This window comes from Crassostrea angulata, chromosome 6 (genome assembly GCF_025612915.1).
Source record: "Crassostrea angulata isolate pt1a10 chromosome 6, ASM2561291v2, whole genome shotgun sequence".
Lineage (NCBI taxonomy): Eukaryota > Metazoa > Mollusca > Bivalvia > Ostreida > Ostreidae > Magallana > Magallana angulata.
Window position 1 is genome coordinate 37,381,333 of NC_069116.1, and position 27,421 is coordinate 37,408,753.

The following is a 27,421-nucleotide window of genomic DNA, read 5'->3' on the forward strand; positions in this document are numbered from 1 at the left end:
ATAATTTGGATTTCCCTGAATACCTCTTGGTGATTTTGCACCAAAAAGAAAGAGCTTTACACTTTATTCATAGCATTCTTTCAACTTTCTAAAACAGCAATGGCAATGTTATAGTCACTAAAAATCTAAACTGATGGAATCTGATATTAATGGGGAAATTAGTTTGTAGTAATTCTACATTTCACACAGTTACTGTAATGGTCATCAAGAAAATACGATAAAAACCCAGTATTTTTCCATACATTTTACAAAAAAAAAATAAAATGGATATGACAACCATATCTCTTTGGTATCATTTTTGGTTTTTAGGAAATAAATTCTGAATACACTTCTAGATATTTGCACTTCAGGAGAGCCCTGCAGTGATATAACACAAAAAGCCCCACTGTCTGGGTATTGACAAGAATATCACAATTCCAGAGATTTATTACCACTCCTTGAAAAGTGATACCAACTCAGAAAAAGGCTAGAATAAATAGTACATAAATAATGACAGTACAACTGCCACAGACATTAGATGCCTTTGTCACTAGCTATACTTCAGCTGAAGTAGTGCAGCATTCTGCTTCCACAGACAATAGAAGTCTTTGTCAATTATTATGCTTAGTTTTCAGTGGCTGTAGTGCAGTATACTGCCTCCACAGATGCTAGATGCTTTTGGCATTAGCTATGCTCAAGCTTTTGTGGTTGTAGTGCAGAATACACTGCCACATACATTAGTTGCCTTTGTCACTAGCTATGCTTCTGCTGCGGTGGCGGTAGTGCAGTATACTGCCACTTCTACTCCTTTTTCGGTGGCGGGAGTGGCTCCTGGAGCGGCGGTAGTGGTGGTAGAACCAGTCATCCATATCGCTGTCCGTGCTGGAACTGGGCGGTGTGGGGCGATAGTATGGAACGGGGCGTTTTCTAGCGCTGTAAAATGAGGAAATATATGACACATTATTGATACATCCAATCATCATCAAACTTCTTTTGTTTACGTCACAAATCAAAATTTTGGCGCAGTTTTGCATGCATTCAATTAATTAATTGATTATAACAACACCTAGCTGTTAGAGTCCATCAAACCTTATCTTGCTTGGAGCTAGAAAATTACCCTTGTACTATAAAATGACAATGACCACCACTAAACTTGAATACTGCTATATTCTTACAAAAACAAGTACGTTGATATTTGTTTAGTTCAGTAAATTGTAAAAGAGTCATTTTAAACATGTCCCATGCTTCATAGATGTAGAAATTCAACCACACAGGCATGTGTTATTGTGTTCAAATGTAATTCATATCATTGATGAATACATGCACTGAAGTAATTTAATGGCGAAAATTTTGCAAGCGACAAGTTAGTTTTCAACCAAAATTTTGTTAGTTCCAAACTTTTGAAAATAGATTTTAAATTATACTATCCTTTGGAACAATTCTATCTTCAACTCATTTTAATCACTGCATAATAAGAAAAAATTTTTTTTTCATACATTACATTTCATTTGTATTTAAGGCTTTTATTTTGATACTCATTTCTGTCAAATGTTTTTAAAATCCTCATTATGCCAAAGGTTGATAGAAATATGAGTTGATAAACACACAATATATCCCCCCCTCCCCACCTTGTGATTCTCCGCTTGTCCAGATGGCTGGGGGATCCTTTCCTGCGTCGGATGGAGGGACTGCGGGACTCGCGTCGCCGAGATCGACTCCGAGACACGCTCCGACTGTAACTTCTGGAGGGACTACAGGACGACGAGTAATTCCTACAGCACATGGAAAAAATACAGACAAAACATTAAATGTCAAAGATCAAAACAATGCAAGCATGTAATTCACCAAATAAAACTAAGCTACTCATCAGATAGAAAAACTAAAACATTGGTTCCAAGAGGTACAATACTAAAGAATGGTTTACAAAATACTACTCTATTCCAAGAAAGATAACTTTTACCCGGTCATAAAAGTAGAATAAGGTGTACTGGTACATTCGATAAAAACTTTAACAATTGATTGCAAAGTCATATATGACTATTTTAAGCTTTTGACCATGCACTACTTTAGACTCACCTTCTTCTCCTTGACCTGCTGTGTGACCTTGAACGACTATGTGACCTTGACTTATGTTGAGACGAGCCTCTTTTCCTGTCTGGTGTGTATGTAGAGGATCTTCCCCTGGTTGGGGAGGGGGTTTGATACCTGATTGGTGGGGTGAGGGGTTGGAATCTTGTGGGACGGGGAGACTTGCGAGTAACGGGGGAGGGAGTCTTGTAATTGATTGGCTTTGGGGATTTCTTAGTGGGGGAGGAGAGTATTTTGTATTGCACTGGGACTGAGGATTTGTCTCTCTGTATTCTGTCAGGAGATCTGTTAATGAAAATATAAAATGAGTAGTTTGATTTAACAAAGTACACATTATAAAATCTGAGTAATTTTGGTTAATGAAGCATTAATTACCGTAATGGTGAAGAATCTCTTGGTTTGGAAGAGTTATTCACTGCTCTTTCATCAAGATACGTACTGCAATGTGTGAAATCATAAGCTCATTTACATTACTCTAAATTTCATTGATAAACATGCATCTACTTATATATGTAACCCAATTTTATAAATATGTTTACATCAAACAATATTCTGATTATTCCTGTTGACTTGTTATATTTAAAAATGCATAGAGCGATGTGCAAAGGGCAAATGATTTTCAGATTGCTATGTATTATATCAAATTATCATTATATGCTTTGATATTATGGGGAATGAAACTGGCTTTGCCATAAGTGTGAATTGGTTATAGTGTAAATTCATTATAGAGTGAATTCACTGTAGTGTTAATTCATTACAGAGTGAATTCATTGAAGTGTAAATTCATTATACTGTGAATTCATTTTCAGCTTGTTGACTGTTACTGTGTTTTACAGTACATAGTACAGAGTTTTACAGTACCTTGCTGGGGACTGACTTTGGGACTGTGTGGGAGATAGAGACAGCTTCCTAGATGATGACGTAGAAGTCCTCCCAGCATCCTCCTCTTTGATTTGATTTTCAAACTTTAGCCTTTTGTTCTTCTCAGTCTCATTGTTGTTTCTCTCCCTGTCGACTGACCTGAAAGGTACACACATATATATTTATGAAAATAATAATCAAGTGGAAAAGGCAATTTAACAAAACAATCAATTTTAATAAGTTTTGAGACAAGAATGTACTGTATTAAAGTATACTTTATTTAGAATATATACTATTTAACTAAAATATATTTTTCACTAAGTTATTATATGTAGATTTATTATGCATCTATTCTCATGTTTTCTATATCTTGGGCAAAACATGTAGTGATGAATGTAGTTAAAGTCTGCTACCTGCCAAATATACTCAATTTATAGTCTACACATGCAAATAAAATACATTTTGAGTAATATAACATTGGTAAAAGACAACCGATTTACAACCACCTTATATTAAAGATATTTCTTTTTATAGTAAGATAATTTTCTGTACTATTATAATAAAAACAAGGAAAAATCTTCCTATAAAATTAAAAGAAATATTTTCAACGTCCGGTGCCCATGAACTGATTGGATAGAATTTTAATCTCGAAAATATGTTTACACAATTGTGGCCAAACATACCCATCCTTAGAACTCCTGTGTGAGTGTACAGGGCTAGGGGTGCGAGCCCGCCGCCGCCGTCTACGCCTCTTGTGATGTGAACTGTTAGGAAATGAAACGTGTCAGTAAAAATGTACAACTTTATTAGACAATATAAGACATAACAGAATTGTTGCTCCTCTTCAAAGAGTTAGCTAGCTGGCTCTGTCTATTGTCTTCAAGTGTGATCTTTATAATCTACTTATCTCTCATTGTTCTCTTTTAGCATTCCATCATCATTATCACATCAGATTCATTGGAATTAAGATAAAAAGCTGCATCAAGAGGATACCGCTGGCAGACAGACACCAGAAAATGTTTTACAACAATTGTGTACTGAGAAGGCAGAATGTATCTGATGTATCAATATTTTTGTTATCATTTTGTTTGTTGTGGGGGGGGGGGGGGGGGGGTGTTAAATTTCCAATTGCAATATAACTCTTATTTGAATTACAAGCCAATAAATAAGGAATACTGTTATCAGGATTTGTGCTAAATAGCAAACACTTCCATCTACCATTCACATTTTGGATGCAAATTTTGAATTTCTAAAGAAAACCAACTGTAATTATGGGAGTTGTGTGGGTCAGTTAAAATCTTAATATAAGACTTCCTTTTATAATTGTATTCAAACCACACACTTATCTCTGCAGTTCTCCAAAAAAAGCTGATACCTGTACAATGTTCATTAAGTTGAAAAGCATTTGATTTTTCGTAATAGTTCTTGGTGATACAGATTACTTAAACAGTCTGCCCTCTGATAAATGGATTCTAAACATCAAAGTGAAAAAAAATATATATATACTAGTATACGACAGAATTGATAAATCAAACTTAAACAAACACCCAATAAAAACATACAATATATGTACATAAGCTTAGTGTACTTACCTCGTTCAAGTGTAAAAAAAAATCTTCATACAACCTGTATTCCATTGGACATCTTTTAGGGAATTCTTATTGCTTTAACATTTCCCTATAGGACCCTGAGTAGTCAGAGAAAAAGTCTCTCTAGACTCTCTACCATGGAAAGAAAATTATACCCATCTACTAAAATGCAAAAGAATTTTAGCAAAACAAATACCACCATAACGATAATTAAAAATTAGAAAAAAGTCCTACCCTTCAAAGAAAAATGAATTAAATAAACAAAACAAAAATATACAGCATGAACAAGATACTCAAATGACTGCAAATAAAGTATTAAACACAACACCACTATAAGATATCAAAAGTGAAACAAAACAACATATTTTGAATTATCACTGAGAAATCATTTATTTCCAGGGTTTTAAGAATTCTGAAAATGTCAGAGCTTTATTTATGCTGTAACTAACTTGTAGAATTGTGAGCATATCATTGATTAATCTTTAAAGTACTTATGCAGACTTTTAAAAAGTATACAGTAAAACACAGTTATAATAAAATGCCGGGGACTGGCGATTTTGCTTCATTATAGGCGTAATTCTTTATATCCCTCAAATTTACAACATGTAATGTAGTCACTTCACTGTAAGTGTTAATTCATTATAAGTGTGTTCACTATAACCATGTTTTACTGTAGCGGTAACTTCTCAAGAATTTGGAATGATCAAAGCTTTAAATTGATAATGTTCATCATTCTTTTCTGGAAATATTCTGATTTTACAGTGTGTAGATAGTTGTGGCTGCAGCATGCAGCATTTTGTCAATCGTTTCCAAGCATATAACCACATTTTTGCACATCTACACATCTACCTAGGTACACGATGGTTCATGCATCAATGAGCATTCAATAGTTACCTATGGTGTCTTCTTCGTTTATTAGTACTGCGACTATGCTTGTTAGAATGCGAGCTGAAACATTTCAAATAGACACTGTTCTGATTGATGCAAGAGGATTAGTACACAAACAGTACCTAAACTAGCAGTAAATGTGAGCTGTTATTAGTACTAAGTCAAAAATGTAGTAAAATTAGTAAAAAAGTGCTAAATGATCAACTTTTGGCATTCTGCTAGGAGTTCAGTCAAGCGTGAAACCCAACAATAAATGTAGAATGATTCTATTCAACATGTTAGTATGATAATTTAATGAACAAGATCTTCCAAAAACATGAAACTCAATTATAATCTGGCTAAAACTTCAGCCCTGTAAAAAAAAACAATATCAGCAAATCTGAAAAATTTATAACAACATTTATTCCTCACAAGTCAGAAAAAAACACTCAAGAATTGACCAAAATCTGATCAGGACTTGCAATGTATTTTCTGAACAAATTCAATTGTGCACCACAAGTTCAACAGTTTTGGGTTGGGCGTTTTTCTAAATGAAATACATGTATAATGATTTCAAGTTATATTGCTATTTCAGACGTCATTATTTTTAGCATATTTGTTTGCAAATAAAACTACTTTGAACTTGTGTGCACTAAATTGAATTTATTTGATATAAGAACACAAATACATTAAATTTCCAAAGAAACACCAGATTAATGTTCAAATATTTCAGATCAGTACCATATTAAAACAGGAGTACACTAGAAGCCTTACCTTAAAACCTTACTCGACAAATTTTGGGAGAAGCATTCAAAAAATGATGGAAACTGTTATATTATTGTTTGAGTCACATAATATCATCATCATATCAATTTGTTTACCATGTCAAGTAACATAAGAAATGTTTTAGTATCTGAGAAGTTATTTTTTTGAAAAATTAATTGCATAAAACATCGGTCAAATAAGCCAGATGTATACTTTAATGCACAAATCATTTTGTTCCCCTTCCAAATTAACTTTTTTTCTAAAAATTTTAAGTTTATAAACCCAATCAAAATACCTCAATTTTGTAATTAAAATATATAAAATATGAATTGTTGTAACAGTCATTCTTATAAAATAACACCTGTAAAACCTATCTCCTTTGTAAACTTCAAAAGAAAATAAAAAGAAATTTATAAATGCTCAACATTTTATTTCAATACTGATCTACATTGTAACTTTTGCAACATGTAATTCTTAAAATAACAATTTTATTTCACGCATTTGATGTTTAATGTACATGATCATAGATGCCTGTACCATTTCACCTGTATGAGAAAATTATACATAACTAAAAATCACAGGTGAGGGATAAAAGGGAACAAATAAAAACAAAAACTGAAAGTGTTTTACCTGCTACTGAATGAGAAAGGCTACCACAAAACAAACAGAAAATCAAGCATTTATATCAGATAATAATGACACTGAAAATTGCTTCATAAAACCATAATTCTGTGAAATCTCTCTCTCCCACAACCAGATAAGTTTTGTATTTTTTCATCTCTCTCTCTCTCTCCTCTCTCTCTCTCTCTCTCTCTCTCTCTCTCTCTCTCTCTCTCTCTCTCTCCTTTGGTGCTTAAAAATGAAAAGGCATTTAAGAAATAAATTATGTGCTGAAAATGACTTCAGTTTTTAATGTACATCATGTACAGTTTTTCTTTTCATCATGTGCATATAATTCATGAAAATGTACGAGATTACAATGTTACAATGGCTTGGCACTTTTCTTTAAACATTTATGGACAGATCTGTATGGTCCAGGTTTCTTATTGTAATATTTCAAATTGTCTTTTTCAGGGTGCAAATACTATATATGGATACTTAATTAACAATGAAGTTACAGAGTACAAATCTACTACATAAAGAGAGTGATTTAAAGTGTACAAAAACAAAAGCAGAGCACAAAATAAAAAGGAAAAAAATAAAAGACAATAAAATAATACAAGTGAAGACTGGAGTTTTTGCACAACAATGTTGTTTATTCTCCATATCATTATCAGCTGTAAATTAGGCTTGCTGCATTTTATATACGGGGGACTTGGCTATAATTATGTTAATTGAAAAAGTTTTTTTTTTCCCAAGATATATTTACTTGTTCATAATGTTCATAATGATATGTTTTAGTTATAAAATCTCAGTCTATGGCAGTTTAACAAATCAATCAATTCTCACTCCTTATGAGGACAACATAAATGTTTTCACCAATTTCCTGTTTTGTTTTTTTTTGTCATGAAAACTTGATAATTTGAAAACAGCATGTGCGTAAATAAAATAAAAATAAAATAAAATCGTAACTTGATGTTATCATAAGTTCCAGAAAGTCGAGGTGGATATACATGTATAAGGTTGCAATATATCCCCTTTGAATCCGTAGGCAAAGCTAATGAACGTGAATTGTTAAATATACACATCTACAGTATTGCTCAATCAAACCCGAAGATGAATTGAACAACATAGTAAGTACATATCAGATTTTTATACTTCTCCATCATGGAACGATAGCCTACCGATCACGTTTGTGCTTTTTACTTTTCTTCTTTTTCTCTTTCCTTTCTGGAGAACGGCTGTCGTCTCTGAAACAAACAAAGACTCTGTCAGATGTACATCGTGACTGGATGTTCACCTACATTTGCCGATTCATCTTTTAAATATACTGTCCATATGTCCTTGGATGCAAGACACAATCATCATTTTTGGTGAAGACATCCAAATTTCTGTACATCTGTATAGCAGTTGTGATGTATGCAGATGGCATGTAAATGTAGAATTTGTCCTGATGACTTCATCAATTTTGCATTAGTTCTGATATCAAGTTCGCATACACAAAAGGGTTATAACAAGAACTTACGCAATGAATTGAATTAAGACTTAAAATAAACAAAAATTGGCAAGATATCTCTCTGATGAAAATTTTCCATTTTCTCCATCGTTTCATCTGCTTTTAAATACGAGGCTGATGCAGCAAAATGATATCAAATGTGCTAATGCTTTCACTGAGGCATGACAACTATATCAACAAATTCTTAATGTGTCAGCATTCAATTCTACATGTAGTCCCCAGTCCATTGTATGGGATGATTCAGTGCTATTTGTGCAGTGTGATCAAGTTTTGGAACAAAGCAAAAGATTTATCAATTTCATAAATTATTCACAACAATAGGCAATCTATTTTTTTGGGTGAAACAAGATAATGGAATTATATTGATGGGTTAATGTAGCTGTTAAAACAAATGGTTACACAGTGAGCTCTCTCTCCATTAAAACATCTAGCAGGTGGATGTCCTAGTATTCTGTTGTCAGAGCAATTAATTTGATAGAGATAAATTACTAGTACCTGCTAGACTTTTTCTTTTTCTTCTTTGGTGGTGGTGATGGAGATCGCTCTGAAGAACTGGATTCTCTGACAATTCTGGAGAAAATAATAATGATAAATCAAATAGTTATCAATATGTCACAGCAGTTCATTCTTCACAATATTTTTTACATGTATTTGATGCAAAGAGAACTTTAATTTGTATGCCTAGTCATAGTTGCATTATTTTCTTGTTCATAACATATATTGAAATCAGATAACAGACAACTTGGCTTTTTTTGTAATTAAAACATAAGTAACCATGTTTTAAAGATATTGGTTATCAACACTAACGCATATTTCTTTTGAGCCATCGCCACAGCTTTGGCTTGTTCCTCTTTTGCCTTGCGGTTTGGATCAAATGACGAGCCATCTACGTAGCTGTCCCCGATTCCAAACGCCTCTTTAAGGCGGGCATTCTTCTCGGCGGTAGCCTGGGCTATCTGGTGGCTCTCCTTCGCTCTACAACCACAAACAATTCAACCGTCACTCTCACAAACACATATGTCAAATATTATCTCTAGTCAAAATTTTTTTTCTGTTTGTCTTGACTTCAATATCAATTAAATTGGAAAGTACCGGTATACGGTAATTCTTTATCCCCCTTTTTTAGTTTTCCTTTAATCATTTATTCTATAACAAGTACATTACCATGCTTTATTAATCCTGCCAGTTTGATTATATCATGAAGGAAAAATCATTACCAAACACAGCAGTCTTGTTCTGGCAATGCATTTGTAATTAATCTATTTTTGAATTAATTCAATCCCTCAATAGCTCTGTGTTATCTAACCGTAGCACTTCTGTTCCAATCACTTTTAGTAATCCTCATGAACACAGTAGTCAGTGACGGATGCTTAAATTAATTCTTTACCGATGAATTTTTAAATTCTATCGTTACATTGAATCTTCAGATGAACTAAAAATTTGTCAATTCATATCTGTACGATTTGAAATGCTATTAGTTAAATATGAAACATTCCATTCCTTAAAGTTGCTTGGTCCGTTTTTATAAACACAGTGGTAATGCTGATTATGTGTATAATTAAATACATTGCAGTAGTTTTCCTGGTCAATTAGACCATATTTCAATGAAAAAATGATGTACCAAATTTGTTTACAACGAAAGAGAACCGAGTTATTTCGCCTCATCTTAAAATTTGCCTGACATCGAAGCGGCTATGATTGTATTACAACACAGACATTCATTGCTATAAATTAAATTAAGGTCAAAATGTTTTGCAAATCAGAAATAAACCTGTTTAATACGAAATAAATAATAATAAGAAATAAATACGTTTTGATGACTAATAATTCTGAAGTTTTCTTTGTTTCAAACAATGCATAACATGCGGGTTAAATTAACCTAATCATTCAGGGGACGAGACCAAACGATTCCCCTTTTGAAACATTCCCATGATGCAGTTTGGGGCTTTTTTTGTGTGCCCATAAAGAAATTATTTTATTTACTTTGAATATTTCTAACTAAAAAAGGAGAAAGATTCTGCTGGTGTAAATAGGCAAAAGTCCATAATTGGTTAGCATGGAAATTCATTTGATACTGTAATAGCCAAAAAAATGGACCATGTGGCTATAAAATTCCTGTTTACTTTAATTTTAATTACCGATATATATATATGTATACCATTTGAATAGAGTGGAGTAGAAAACTCTGCATATTTTCAGAGGAAAGTAACAAATAGTTTTAAGATCATGTACCTGTAATAAATTTCTCTTTGAATTCTCATTATTAGCAAACGTACTGTTATCAGCTAAAGGGACGTATCTGCTTGCTATTATATGACCAGAAGTACGGTTTACAGGCTATGCCTAAAATCTATGCACCAAAGGGCTCATGAACTTCACCACTAGTATTCCTCTTCCTACTCTGATGTGAAACACTGAATATCAAGTCAAGATTAGGATATATGTAGTAGTTTTAGGGAATGCTCAAAAATGGAAGACACAGGAAACAAACAGCCAAGGATAGCAATAGGTCACCAGAGTGACTCGGGTAACCTTGTAAGGTTGTTTTCATTCCTTTTCACTTAATGGTATCTTCTGAAAGTCATTACTCTATCACTATTTCAACCTAGTAGACCACTGTAAACTAGTAAGGTACACGTAGCCATAGGTTCTTCTTTAAATGTACCGGGTACAAGATTATGGGTAAAGAACTGAATATCTAAAAAAAAATACCATTTAAAGTTCTTTTTACTTGATTACATTGTGTAACAACAGTGATTATCGTACCCTGATATCTAAAAATATATATAATATACATACACATAGACGTTAAAACATCCCAGGGAATATATTTCTTGAGGCTGACAAACATGGGACTGTACAGGACAGTGTTTTCCATTAATCTGGTCCCAAAATATATCAAATATACTGGACTTTTTGCAATGACCCATAGTTCCACAATGCATTGGACATTTCACACAGCCAAAATGACCCCTTCTAGCAGACTCCAATGGACCTGGATGGGGGCAATAATCAGCTGAGGACTGTCTTTCCAGGATCAACACAGACTGTGCCCCTCCCTTACCACACAACTGGACAGTTTCTTCAACCCTTCTGCAATGGCTCACACTGCCCTCAACAGAGTAACATCCAAAAGACATGCTGGCTTCCATTTGTGGATCTATATATAAGCTGTTTTTATTGCCATTTGAACGTTGGTTTTCATTTTGATGTAACAAAGAAAGTTCCACCAGAGTTAACTTGTTTAATTCCAGTGAAGTTACATTTCCTGATCACATCAGTTTTACACGACTCAAAACTTCACCCTACATGTACTATCTAAACACATTTAATCTATCGTTAAAGTAAGCATTTGTAAATTTCATTTTTATGAATCAATTTGAAATCGATTTAGTCCTCTCTCATACTGACGAACAAAAAAATATCTTTATACAAGACCGGCACATTGCGAGCCGTTATTAATCCGCTCTGAAGACCACCACCTACAATTGATCAGGCCTTCACAACATGAACCAATAGATTTCCGAAGATATCAGAGCAGCATTGATCAACAGATTGACATGATTAACAGACCCCTACCCCGCGTACTACTGGCATTAGTGGTTTCAGGTCCCACTGATATTGAATCATCTCTACATCACACAATTGATTTCATTGTCTCACAATGACATTTGGGATTTACTTAAACTCAAATCTCAAAATAGTTGGAGTTCAGAATATTTAAGCACACATAATTGTCTGAATTTAACAAAATTAAAATTTACCCATAAACTTTAGGAGTAAGTAAAAAAAACACCTAAAATAAAATAAACAATGTTTTATACTCAAGATGAGCTGTACATGTATTTCATAAAGTTTACTCCCTCTTAAAAAGTGCTTTTACAATGACTTAATTTGCCTGTAACTTACCACGCAGTATAGGTTTATGATAAATGAAATATCAAGCATTAAATTTTATTAATTCGTTTTTTCAAAGCTAAAAATAAATTTCTGTACAGGATGACAAATAATTTGCTTCAATCATAGCTGATGATTTTGTTCCATTATGTGGGTTTTTTGTGTGTTGATTCCGAAATATATTAATAAAGATAAATTTAATTTTTGCAATTTCATTTTTTTTTTGGTAATTTTATTATTTTTTTGAATATTTGCATTGATTGATGACTATAAGAATAATATTCTACAAATTATTTTTTGTAATTGATTTGTTTGGGGTTGAGATAATATCATATTACAAAATTTAGCAAAAAACAGCACTACACATGTAGGAAAATCCATTTATACAGTAAAGTAGAATTCCCAAACAAATATGAATAACAGAAGTCAATGAACCTTATTTTTCATCCATTAAAGTAATATCTAATTATTTCTGACACAACAACTGAAAATCATATTGCTATAGCTAGAATATTTGTAAGCAGAGTGTCATTTCTAATTTGTCAGCTCTGCAAGCATACAAAATTACCGCTTTGTACTGGTAAAAGCTTATGATAGAAAACATTTCATATTGATACAAGTACATCATATACTTTTAAGGACATTAAAGTATACCAAAACCTGAGAAAAGACACTGTAATGTCCTTTGTGGCTGTTAAACATCTGTGCAAGCATATTTATACTTACACTGATATACAATACAGTGCTGGGCTACTGATATGCTGATATGAGAAAAAAGTGTTTTCTTAGTAAGGATATTTTAATACGATGAAAATGACTGATGGAGCACAAAATAAATAAGAAATGATAGCTTTCATACAGTTGAGGGCAGATAGTGTCTTTAAAATTGCCAGCATGATATTGTGGTGCTGATAAAAATAACACCAAGAAGACGCAGTCCTTATACAAGTCACACCACACATCTCTAAGATTGATGCTGACCTTATGGAAACCTATAAGGAACACATCGGGCTATAATTTATCAGTCTATAGTCCAAGACGAAATCTGCTAAAAAGTAATATCCCTGCCTAAAAGGATCCATTTTGGATGACTTTCTATACTTTTCCGAAACCTAGAAATGACTGATTACAGAAAAGACTCCTCCAAATTGAATAATGGTTGATGTATGGAAGCGAATCGACGTTCCGCCATTGGCAGTAATGGATATTTACATCTGTATACAAGTGGTGCGTAATTTCATTTGTGGCCGAACAGTAAACAGTGTGTCACTCAATGAACAAAAAATATCATTACAGGTTTAGATGCCAACAAAATTTACACAGCTAGTCTGATTTTGTACACTATCAAAGCGAGATAAAGAAGTTAAATTCAATCCAATGTACCACGAACTAGCAACAAAAAGATTACATTTAATATTTTATTTCATCATAGAATATTAAAGATTTATGAACAATCAAGGAGCAACATTTGTATCAATGCAAAACTATTTGTTTAAAAAAAAATTACGATCAAATTATTTGTTGTCAAAATAATACGATACATGCAATAACTATTCCATACTCAAATTTAAATCAATAGAGACCTTTCAAATCAATCACTCATATATTGCTTTTTCCTCCAACAATAAGAGTATTTTTTACCAGAAAAAATGCATGACATAAATTTCATCTCTGCGTGACATAACGTTCAATACACTCCATAAAGGGGATTGTAATTAGGGCCTACTAAGACTCCTATATTCAATAACATCAGGCTTTTTACGCTACTTAAGTCTGTCAGGTTTACGACCTTTGTTTTCCTTCTAACCGACACCCATACACTCTCCAGACTGAGAGAGATGCGTTCTAATGGCATACAGAGAGGAAAAGTATCGCAGTCACATATATCTTCATTTTACAGCTCCACGTCCAGTTATGAGCTACTGACAGATCTGTTCCTTGCAGTAAATTGTTTATACCCTGGAACTGCCACCCAACAGTTCCTGCAAAACTCTGGCTCCAAAAGGCAAACCTTCACAATGATTATTAGATTAAGATCGTTTCTCAACAAATGGTACGTATCAAACTTGACGGAAAACAGTGCCCTATCTTATGATGTGCTGAAAAAGCACAACAGTTTCGTATGGGTACATAATGACCATTAACACAGAGTGGCATTTTATAGTCATTGATTATACCACAACACCAAAGAAACCAAAGAAAGCTTACGTATTTCTCTCATTCAAAGTTTTCTAAATCAGTCCTTATAATCTTTCACAGCTCAAAGCATATTAAGCATTGAAAGGAAGGCTATCATTAGTTGCTTCTACTAACATCCCTAATTGATGTTTCCATCTACTGATATTGGTGAATTGTAACCAATTCTCTGATCTACACATAATTATCCATACACAATAAATCTATGGTCAAATAGTTAAAACAAGAGGCCCAGGGGCCACATCGCTCACCTGAGCAACAATTGCCTAAATTCTGATCAAATTAGCATTACAGTATCAAAATATCTTGACAACTAAGTACAGTAGATCTTTCTAAAAAAAAGCTGAAAATCTGCCAATTTTTATCCACCTCTTTCTTTTGGTAAATACCAAGCCCCTTTTGTTGTTGTACCTGTAAGATGATTTTTCTCTTTTCCTATATACCCCCCCCCCCATTTTGTTGCCCCACTTTTCTCTAGGGTATCATGGTTTTATCAAACTTATATCTGCATAACCTGTGCTTTCACACTAAGTACTGAGTTTTGGACCGAAAAACTTTCCCAGAATATTTTTAAAGATTTCTCTATATATGTAAAAATTCAAACCGCCATCACGGCCCCGCCCTACCACTAGGGACTCTGATTTTGAATTTACAATACCCCAGGATGCCTCTACACAAGTTAAAGCTTTTCTGGCCAAATGGTCTTTAAAAAGAAGATTTTTAAAGATTTTCTCTATATATTCCTATGTAAAAATTCATCCCCCCACTGTGGCCTCACCATACCACTGGATTATTATTTTAACAAACTTGAATCTATACGATTTGGAAATGCTTCCACTCAGATTTGGGCTTTCCTGACCTAATAGTTTTGAGAAGAAGATTTTTTTTAGAGATTTTCTCTATGTATAAAAATGTATCCTCCATTGTGGCCCCGCCCTACCCCCGGGGACCATGATTTGAATAACTTGAATCTACATTATCTGAGGATGGTTACCCGCCAATTTGAGCTTTCTTGGTCAAATAGTTTTTGAGAAGAAGATTTTTAAAGATTTTCTCTATATATTCCTATGTAAAACTTGATCCCCCGATTGTGGCCCCACCCTACCCCCAGAACCATGATTTGAACAAACTTGAATCTACACTACCTGAGGATGCTTCCATTCAAATTTGAGCTTTCTGGCCTAATAGTTTTTGAGAAGAAGATTTTTAATATATATTCCTATGTTAAACTTGATCCTCCCATCGTGGCCCGCCCTACCCCCAGGTATTATGATTTGAACAAACTTGAATCTACACTACCTGAGGATGCTTCCATTTTAATTTGATCTTTTCTGGCCTAATTGTTTTTGAGAAGAAGATTTTTAAAGATTTTCTCTATATATTCCTATGTAAAACTTGATCCCCCAATTGTGGCCCCACCCTACCCCCGGGGACCATGATTTGAATGAGCTTGAATCTACACTACCTGAAGATGATTCCATTATAATTTGAGCTTTTCTGGCCTAATAGTTTTTGAGAAGAAGATTTTTTAAGATTTTCTCTATATATTTCTATGGTAAAATTCATCCCCCTATTGTGGCCCCACCCTACCCCCCCCCCCCCCCCCCCCCGGGACCATGATTTGAACAAACTTGAATCTACACTATCTGAGTTTGCTTCCACTCAAATTTGAGCTTTCCTGGCCTAATAATTTTTGAGAAGAAGATTTTTTTAAGATTTTCTCTATATATTCCTATGTAAAACTTAATCCCCCAATTGTGGCCCCACCCTACCCCGGGGACCATGATTTGAACAAATTTGAATCTACACTACCTGTGGATGCTCCCATTTTAATTTGAGCTTTTCTGGCCGAATAGTTTTTGAGAAGAAGATAATTGAAGATTTTCTCTATATATTCCTATGTAAAACTTCATCCCCCAATTGTGGCCCCACCCTACCCCCGGGGACCTTGATTTGAACAAATTTGAATCTACACTACCTATGGATGCTTCCATTTTAATTTGAGCTTTCCTGGCCCAATAGTTTTTGAGAAGAAGATTTTTAAAGATTTTCTATATATATTTCTATGTAAAACTTGATCCCCTTCTTGTGGCCCCTCCCTACCCCCAGGGACCATGATTTGAACAAACTTGAATCTACACTACCTGAGGATGCCTCCACACAAGTTTTAGCTTTTCAGACCAAATAGTTTTTGAGAAGAAGATTTTTGAAAAATACCAACAAATTTTTTATAATTCTCAATTATCTCCCCTTTAAAAAGGGCGTGGCCCTTCATTTGAACAAACTTGAATCCCCTTCACCTAGTGGTGCTTTGTGCCAAATTTGGTTGAAATCTGCCCAGTGGTTCTTGAGAAGAAGATGAAAATGTGAAAAGTTAACGACGACAACGACTACGAATACGACTACGACAACGACAGACAACGGACAAATTGTGATCAGAAAAGCTCACTTGAGCCTTTGGCTCAGGTGAGCTAAAAATCATGAAAAATAAAAAAGTTCCCAATAGCTTGTACTTAATTGTCAAAATAAGAAGATGTCAATATAAACTTCCGAATTTTCATCACTGAAATATGACTCAGTTCATAATATGTGTAAAAGTCAAACATATAATAAGTGAATAAGCAACAGTCACGACTATATGGAAGTACCGTATTAATCCCTAGTAAGTGCCCTGGATGATTTAGATACATATGTGGAGTAGAAGTGTTAGGTAATTTTACCATTTTTAGGCTTGGCAAGCCTCAATAAAAGACTTTAAAAATTCTTTATAAGGTAACTTAAAGGGTCCCTTATTTTTGAACATCTGAAAAGAGCTAAAGGGGGCATATCAAAAGTTTAGTGCTTGAAATAAATGACAGACTCACGGCATTAAGAACTCGTGTAAAATAAAGGAAAGTACAGTATGCAAGTGCTAAAGTTGAATTCATTCTTTAAGTATACACAGGACCAACTGTCTGACAGTACGTGGGGCACTCGTAATGCACTGTTTGAACTCTGTAAACTCTAGTCGCGGCATTATAAGTTACTTACATGGGTCGGCCTGATGCATCTTTGTCCACTACAGGTTCCGACACGCCCTCCTTATTGACCAACATTTCTCGGAACATGGTCACCTTCTTCTCAATATCCTCTGCTGAATACCTACATTAAAAAATAATGAGAAATTACAAAACATCATTTTTCAACATTTTGACTATATTTGTACATTTAAATATTTTTGGGAAACTTTTGTGAAAGATTAGAAGCACTGACTCAGATACTTTCTAGCTGTTCTTCAAGTGTCTGAGGGGGTCGCGTATCAAACGTGTTTGTAGTACATGTAAGGACTAAGATTATGAAATTTTATCAATAAAAGAAATCTGCATGAGTTACTAATCAGCAAAAGTTACATAGGATGATACTGCTATATAAATTGTTCCTTATTTAAGAAAAATTGGGCTTTCCTCCTTGTTTGATGATATAAACAAAAGCAATGGTATTTGACTTGACATTATAACTATTACACAATTAACATAACTTTCATTAATATAAGTACAGGGTAGAAATCATTGTGATGGTGACCATCTCAAAGAGCCCTGTTTAAATAAAAGGATACAGTAGATTCATAAAAAAAGTGCAAGGAATTAATATCTGCATAAAATTGAGAGGAACACATCTCAAGTTGAAAATCCCGCTTTTATTTTTCGGATAGATGTAAACTAAACGAAACTATTATAATAATTTGGCATTCCCAATTTTACATTCATGTGATTTAATGCAACACTGTTGAATCGCAGAATTACGGTAAGTACTTGCATAAATAAGGAATCTACAGTATCTGGATGAAAAGCCTTTTTGAGGGTTTTAACCTTTTTCCGAGGGCATTTTTTTTTTGGTTTCTTGGATGTCTTGATGCCTCTCTAATATCATAAATAACTGAATGATATTTGTGGATTTCACTGTTATGATAAACCACAAAATTGGTCAATGTATGAAACAACAATAAATGTATTACACGTACTAAAAAGTTAACATAGAAACAGGTGATGGTTTACATTTCATTGAAATGAAATATAAATCTTTCTTAATCAGATTCCTCAAATATTTATGTCCTCAAATACAGTTATTACCAAAATGCATAATGTGCAAATTTTAGGTCAATCATCATCAGGCTATGATTGGGACTAAAAATATTGAATTTTTGTAAATTACTTTTCAAAGTCATAATATCTAGATTTCTCTCAATTCTATGTACATGTAATGTTTTACAAAGGATAAAGGATTTTTCCTTTCTTCCCTCTAGATCTGTTGCTTCTAATTAGTGAACTTTCCTGCTAAGAACTGCAACCTGAGCCAGGTTTGAGATTGAATGAAATCAATTTTCTGGAGCCCACATAATACAATAAGTCACTTCTGGCATTGAAGGTGATCAGAGTTTACCCAGTGAAGGTTTACAGAGATCCAACATGGCCGAGGGCAGTCCCGTCACAGCCCATCTCTGACTTTTTACACCATTAAGTGACAAGTAACACTGACAGGTGGAGGCAACAGTTATTGATGTAACCGGCTAACAGAATAACATCAGGTCCACCAGTTCCCTATAATGCCAGCCTGATTTACCATTTTCTTCCATTTTCCAGTTTTGAGAATTTTATGAATAAAAGAAATGTGCATGAGTTACTGATCAGCAAAAGTTACATAGGATGAAACATGAATGGTTCTTGCTTACGAAAAAAATTGGGCTTTCCCCCTTGTTTAATGATCGATATACCGGTAAATAAAAAGCAAGGATATTTGATTTGACATTATTATTATTTATTACATAATTAACATAACTTTCATTATTATAAGTACAAATCATTGTGATGGTGACCATGTCAAAGAACCCTGTTTTACATATTAAAAGGATATATGGATGAAAAACCTTTTTGAGGACTTTAACCTTTAGCTTAAAAATTTAGATTAGTAATTGCGAATCTTTTATCCCACAAGCACTCTATTGGTGTAGCACAAGGCAGTTATAACCACAGAGAGAAAAATAGGGTCTAGACATTTTTACACAAAGGTCTCCTCTGACCTTGAAACATGACCAACTTGATTCAAGGTCACTGCAGACCCCTCCCTATCCACAGGCAGCATTTTGGTAATGTCTGAGTAAGACTAGGCCAAGGAAAGAGAAAATGCTGTATGGACCGGGGCTTTCATAGAGATGTGATATGAGACTGACCTTGGACCTAGAAACTTCATTCAGGATCACTGCATACCCCTTCCCTACAGGCAGTCTTTAGGAAAAGTTTGAGCAATATTCTGCCAATTGGAAAAATGATGGTCAAAAAATGTATTTCGAGGGGATGTGCTATGAAATTTCACCTTTGATCTAGAAACATGGTTTGGGTTCAGGGTCACTGCAAAGCTCTTACCACACACACTTTATATGTAAAGTATTGCCCAGATTGGGACAAGGGGAGACAAAATATTCTCTGGACATGTGATGCTGGAAAGACTGATGGAAGGGCAGACTGCCATAGGGAACCTTCAGAGTGGAGCCTCAATACCATTTCTTCAAGTTATTTGCAGTAAATGTTTGTATAATTTTCATCAAAATCAAATTCAAGAATAATAGCAAAACATTAAAAGAATATGCACACCTCTGATGTATGTACAAGTTTAAAAGCTGGTATTTTTTTTTTAATTATCAGAAATCAAAATCCTAGCAATATGCACACCTCTGATATATGTACAATTGATCTGCAAAAGAACAACTACCTATCTTGAAAACTGTAGGAGGAGTTATCCATACAATAAGGGTACCTTATATGCAATATGTCGCTAAAAATGATTATCCATACAATAAGGATATCCTTTATTCAAAATTTCACTAAAATTGACTAAGTTCAAAAGCTGGTATTTTTTTCATAAATTATCAGGAATCAAAATCCTAGCAATATGCACAACTCTGATATATGTACAATTAATCTGCAAAAGAACTTAAACCAAAACTTTGACCAGCTTGAAAAACCTTAAACTCATCCAGCACCCAAAACCTATATGGCTCTGATTCAGCATGTCAAGTTTTTTTGACGGGGAGTTATCCGTACAGCTCACAATTTTCACCATTTCAATAACCAGATTTTTCGGTTGGAAAACTCGGTTAAGAATCCCATCTATCAAGCAAGTTTGAGTGATGTAGGACAAGGTTTTTTTTAGCATCCTTGATGATGGAGATCAGGCCCTGTATCTGGAGCTAACCTTTTGTTTCAAAACCAAAGTTAAATGTATCATGCAAGTTAGTCAAAACAAATTTTTTCCAAACTGTCAAAACTTATTTAATTTCTTGAAAACCTACACCTGCTCCAACATCAAGAAACGAGATCAAGCTCTGTATCCGAAGTTATAACAAAGATTTCTCTATCAAAGTGCACCTGAAACCTTAAACTCATCCAGCATCCAAAACCTATGGCTAAGATTCAGCATTTAAGCCTGTCGAAAGCATAAGTATCATAAGACACACCATCCATGCAAGTTTGGTGAAGATAGGACCAGGAGTAACTTAGATTTTGCCATCAAAGGGCACCTGCCCAAAAAACTTTAACCTGCTCAAAAAAACCTTAACCTCCTTCAGCATCTGAAATTCTGCATCCAAGTCTTTCAGGTCCATAGGTAGGCCCAGAGGCATCATCTATGCAAGTTTGGTGGAGAAAGGATAAGTAAAACCTTAGATACAGGATCTGCTCCAAAACCTTTAACCAAGTCAGGACGCTGATAACAAACACCATGGGTATAGCATAAGCTCCCCCCCAACTTCGTCTCTGTGAGCTAAAAACTGAACAACAAGCTTATTTTCTGGTGTTACATAGACCTTCTCTTTTATTTAACATCACTGAAATCTTTAACAAAGCACCAGAGTGGAAGGCTGATTCAACCTCCAAAAACTACTTTCTTATGCAATCTTTGAATCCCTCCGGAATCCTTTATCTTGCATCTGCCAGGAAAATTTGGATGATCTATATTGGAAATCTAATTATGAATCTTCATAAAAGTTATCAGATCTAATCCCTGGCCACCACTCAGAGAGTTTTTTTACGCAGATCCAAGACATTCATTTTGATCTGTATGAAAAACACAATTTGTTCATGGGCTGGCAATACAACTGCAGTAAAAGCCAGAACCTTCTCCAATATCAGACACCAGCCTACTGTGAATCTACACAATAAAAAAATCACAAGTTAATGAGATAATTTCTGTCTTGAAATCATTTGGTACGCCCCACACCATTCTAGCCACCATCAACCTTTTATTCCTGCTGCTGCTGTGCTCTGTATAGTAGAGAATTCAGTCTCATCACTGAATGTTACCTGGCCAAGAAGATATCAAACATTTTTTTTTCCATTGTCATCATCTTTAATCTTTTCTACCAACTTTATTAGGGGTGCTGGTTAAATGGTAGATTTTCATTTATCTAAACAGTTGTCGCATTACACTCCCAGTATGTCAATAAATAAAATTTCCATACTCTCAAATTCTAAGAGATAAGTCAACCAATTAAAACATTGTACTATTCACTTACTAGCAGTGGGTTGTTGATACAAACTTGTCAGCAGCATTTAAAAGAAGATTTTATGTGACCAAACCACTATATTTTAAAGAAGATTTTATGCAACTTAATCAAATTACTTATTAACTACCCAATGTTTCAGAATACACATCAAAATTACTTATTGATTAAAATGAATTGAAATGGTAATTGAGCAAGTCTGTGCTCGATGTTTTTCAGTTGAAAAACCATCGGAAAACACCGATATTTTGCTACAAAACATCAATTTATCAAAATAAGACAATCTTCATGACGTCATTTCTACATTATGACGTCACTGTGGTGATAACCTTTTACACACTTATTTTCAATATGATTTCAACTATTTTTTACTTCACTTTTAAAGCTCTTCCTAAAAGTTTAATTTTGGGGGCGAAAAATGCATAAATTACTGCATATAGTCCTTTTGTGCATTCCAGATCATTCCTACAGACTGTATTAATTCACCTAGAAAATTCAATCAAAACTCAGTCAAGCCCATCAGCTCCTCATCTTCTTGTGCAACTGATTATGAACATGATGAAATGTCCTAGCTTTGATTCTTCTGACACCTGTTCCTTTTACTTTTTTCTGTCTTATCATCTTCAGGTCGATCTTACCTATGGATGTTTTATGCCAAGTTTGGTTATCAATACTCAATTACTCATTGGTTCCAGATTAATTTACACACATGTACTAAGAAACAGAAAGACAAATTGATACTGCATTGTTGATGTTTAATGATTAGAAAAGCTCTCTCAATTTCCTTTAAAACATGTCTGGTAAAACGTTAGGTTCTGAGCTACCCTTTGATGAGAATGCACTTCTTTATTTTTTATGCTAATTCTTTTAAACTTGTTTCAAGTTTAAAACAATTAGCATAAAAAATAAAGAAGTGCATTCTCATCATTAGATCCAAGAAAGATAACTTTTCCCAGTTTTATCCAAGAGTGAGTATGCAACACTCTATGGTTATTACCCAGTTGTGGTATGAAAATAAAGATTATTTTTTTTTTATGAAAACTTGTTACAGCTTAAAAGAACATAACATATTAGCCTAGGATTCATATTTATTTGTGAAAGGACAACAAATACTAGTATGCATGATAGTAATTATGTTTGGCTATGACATAAGACCTCCCCATTTATCATGTATTCTCTCTTAGGCGTAATGATATCATAAATTTTGCAAACTTTTCTTTTAAAACTTTCAAAAATTGTCACCTTTAAGGTTTCCTTTTTATACGGTAATATTTGTCATCAAAAATAAGTTTATTGTAGTTACAATTTTACATCATTCAAATAAAGTGAAAAACTAGTTAATAAACTGTATAAATGACAGGAGATGTAATTGTTAGTGACATATCATACAAACAAATAAAATCATTTGCTTTTAAAATTTGGTTACTTTTTACAGCCACTGTTTTATTAATATTTAAATATTGTAATTTTTTTCTCAAGTTTAATATTACAGTCAAAATGAGTGCAGCATTAGAATAGATGCAAAAGTGAACATTTTTTTTTCCACTACAAGAGCGTAAAAGAGCCAACTGGAAAATGGCATAAATTATTCATAAAACCAAGGAAACCTCAGTAAGCATATACCAGATTAGCTGTGAGTTGTAGACAATGATCTGTAAGTTGGACCTATACATTTAAACATTCTACAGTCAGAAGGTTTAACAATTAACCTACCCTTGTTCCTCCATGAGCACCTGCATTTCCATGCACTTGAGTTCCACTTTCCTCTTTCGTTCATGGTCGAGGATTTCTTTGTTGGGCTGTTTGATCAGCTGTTCGTCGAGCTTCTTCAGCTCCTCCTCAGACTTGTAGTCCACGCGGTCCTTGTGTTTCCTTAGAAAGGACAGGTTTCTCTGGACATAACCATTGGTACCACTTCCCCTGGCAGTTTCAAGACCTATTCCATTGTACATTGTAAGTCTGCCAAAAAAAAAATCCAAAACATTTTGAAAAATATTAAATCTTTTAAAAAAACATGTTTAAATATGAACTGTTTGACTTAAGGAATAGAGACTGGGTGCTGTGAATTTTAACCCAGCAGATATACTAGACATTTTTCTCTCCTTAACTTTAAGCTCATCACACACAAGATTAATATTCATTATTGTGGATTATTAGCAACCTTCTTATCATTATAACTGCACACAGTTTCACTCATCATCTATTTATTCCAATCTGCAGATTTTAATACATTTGTTTTATACTCTGAAATTTGGCTCAACATGCTATTTTCATGGTATCTCAGGACAGTTCTTTGTTATGGTTTTCAACGTGTTAAAGTCTAGATATTCTGCCCAAACTTCAGTGGCTTGTTGCAATTCAAATCTGGATAATTGTCCATTTTGCCTGGTCCAACATCCTCCCCATAAAGTTCATTTAATGATATTAATTTTTATGATTATTCCAACAATTTATTGATCAAACTAGTGCGCTTGTTTCAATTTTCCATGTCCTTTTTTCACCTTTCAGAAATATTTTTTAAATTATTTTAAAATATGTTACATTTTTGTGATATTCTGCAAATCAACATCAAGCTTCCAAAGGATGATAAGAAAAATGAAAAAAAAAAACCCACTAGCTATATATAATTAATAATGGCAGAATAGGTACATAAAAATAAGAAATACAAATGTATTCTACATACATAATCAAAACAAAGGGGACATTGTTTAAGCTAAAAAAAAAAAGTTGAAAGAAAGATTGATATTAATATTCCGACATTAATCTGGACAAGTAACCAAAGTCAGGGTAGAACATCCTCTAATAAATAATGAATCGCAAACATCAATCATGAAGGACTGTGATTGTCACTCTTCTGGTATAAGGTAAATAGCAACCAAGCCAAATCTCTTCCGAAATAGAACCTTTTTAACAGTAGCTAATTGGATTTGGGTATTTGTGTCAGACTCAGACAGCAATGTGACATAGGCCTGTCTGTGTCATTATGAGCCAAAACTATGCAATCTCCGCACATTTCACTTGAAACCATCATCATTTTCAACTTGTTTTGACACAAGAAAAGGAGAGTTATATTCTATACCTATTCTCTTTTGAGAAGTGGACAGGCATAGTATGCCTGTCCACTTCTCAAAAGACAATAATTTTCTACCGAAAGTCAACGATCTTGTTGAAATCGTTCTTACGGCTTACTGAGCTGAAAAAAGTAAAAATGTCCAAAATTTACAATGATTTCACATAATTGATCCATGATCAATTGAAAGAGGTTGAAAAAAAAACAATAGCTTCTATATTGAGATAATTCGGACATCACACATTTTTGACTGCAAGTCATAAAAAAGACAGGCTGAAAAACACCGAACCTTACAATTAGAATAAAAATCTATAGATTTTTAAAACCAGCGTGGTAGTAAATACAGAAAATGTACATACACAGAAACGAAAATCGATCGTCTTTTTCTGCGTCGATAGTATCGCCCCCTATCAAATCTTAATCATCAGACGCTTTCAGTCATGCGAAAAGTTAGGCAAACAAGCGTCCGAATGACATTTTGTAGACATTTCGATGCAAAAATGTTTCGATATAAAATGCTCTTCGACACTGTTTGTATTTCATCAACGAAAGGCCAATAATATGTTTTACGGTGCTACCGTTATGGCGAGCGCAGCAATAATTGCACATACCTTTCATTATTGTCAACTTGTACTGAGTTTTATTTAGGTATCAACGAACGTCAAAGAATTTTTGAGAGAGTATTGCTCTACAATAAGTATACCAAATGTACTAATTTTAATGGTTATGATACATACAGCGCAACCCCCTTCCCAGAGAGAGAGAACGAGAGAGAGAGAGAGAGAGAGAGAGAGAGAGAGAGAGAGAGAGAGAGAGAGAGAGAGAGAGCCCAGTTCCTGTTTGTAGGTGTGTAATTTCCCACTTTTAAATCTAATGGTCTGACTATATGCAATATCTACATAATTTTTTTTAACTGTTTATTTTTTCATTTTATTCCTTTTTATTTATTTCAAAATGTCCTATTGTTTATTTCCTCCCTACTCATGCATGCACAATTAGCTTAAAAATGGATCGTTATGACAGTAAAGTATGGCTCTTGCTAATATATGTATACATAAAATCTCTATATTAAAAAAAATTAAAAACAAATCATCCGTCAATGAGGCAGGTATCGCAGTCTATTCTGGAATAGCTAGTACACGCATTACAGATGTTTGATCCACCTCTAAATTTATCGCGGGAAATATAGCGCGAGTGCACTGTGACGTCATCCATGACTTTGTACGTCTTTGTTTACGTTTCTCGACTCAATACGGAGGTTTGGAAGCATGTCACAAATCTTTTGAGTCTCGCCATAGCATATGCGGTACTCAAAACGTGTCTTCAAACTTTAAGTCACTGTAAATTACGAGTTAAAAGTCGGCCATTTTTGGCATAGCACCACGGGTGAAAACATTAGAGAGCATTCGTAGACAAAAAATTTTGTTTGATAAACTGTAGGTTTAGCTCGTTCTTTTTCCCGCGCACACTGGTTCTTAGAGCTCGCTTCGCTCGCTATTGATATCTATTTGAAAGCGTTATATTTATTGCAAATAGGAAACATTTCATACATATAATCATTAAATTTCATATTATTTTAAATACAATCACACATTATCATAAATAACGTTATATATAACGTTTTGTTTTCCCTCGGACTGAAATGTCACACTTTCATTGGATTAAACATGGCACGTGATTGCCTCATATATCTCTATGTAGGTTCTTTGAGGATTAATATTAGGCAATATGGCCGTCATTGACAGCCGCCTCACCTACTCATCTCGATATATCATATTATTTAACACAGAAATTGTGTTCAATAAGTCCTTAAAATATTTAGAGTAGTTGCCCTTTGGAATTATTTTTAAATTAGAGTAGTTGCCCTTTGAATATTAACGTCACATTGTTATGTCTGGAGCAGAGCAAAATGGCAAAGTCGAAATTTGCTCAAAATCTGCAGAGGTTTAAAATTGAATAGCAACAAAACATTGTAAGTAATATGGGTGAAGCGAAGATTTTTTTAAGTGTATTTGAAAGGTGGTATTGATAATTTGTAAGAGTTTAAATGAGTTTAACTTGACGAGATGTAAGGCATCTTGTACATTGCTTTGCGGAGATCACCGCTTTTTGTGAATGAATATGTCGTTTGATAGTCCTTGGGAAAACAAAACACTTATTATGTTAGTTACTGACTCACTACGAAAATATATTGGGTTGATCAATCTCATAGACGGCTCGGCTTCGCCTCGCCATCTATGAGATTGATCAACCCAATATATTTCCGTAGTGAGTCAGTAACTAACCTAATAAGTAATAATATCATATTGAATATTACTATACTCTGTCCCGAGTTTTTGCTTCCACCACTTTTTGCTTGATATTTCGATAATTATAAATACCTTTGTGCTAAAACTACGTTCATCAACTAATATGAAAAATATCCAGATTATCTGTTTTGAAACGCCTACTCTACCGCT

The 27,421-nt window shown here is 34.0% G+C and overlaps 1 protein-coding gene across 1 annotated transcript; it reads right to left on the reverse strand.

Annotated features, from left to right (window-relative positions):
• Window positions 1–25,450, reverse strand: LOC128187238 (serine/arginine repetitive matrix protein 2-like). Its single transcript, XM_052857530.1, has 12 exons — window positions 25,322–25,450; window positions 23,606–23,851; window positions 17,389–17,499; window positions 9,073–9,240; window positions 8,761–8,835; window positions 7,934–7,999; window positions 3,612–3,692; window positions 2,929–3,087; window positions 2,443–2,505; window positions 2,056–2,279; window positions 1,608–1,751; window positions 1–912 (listed from the first exon to the last, which is right to left on the reverse strand). Exons 2-12 carry the CDS (start codon window positions 23,842–23,844, stop codon window positions 737–739), a joined length of 1,506 nt encoding a protein of 501 aa, XP_052713490.1. The 5' UTR covers window positions 23,845–23,851; window positions 25,322–25,450; the 3' UTR covers window positions 1–736.
• Window positions 25,451–27,421: the final 1,971 nt, after the last annotated feature.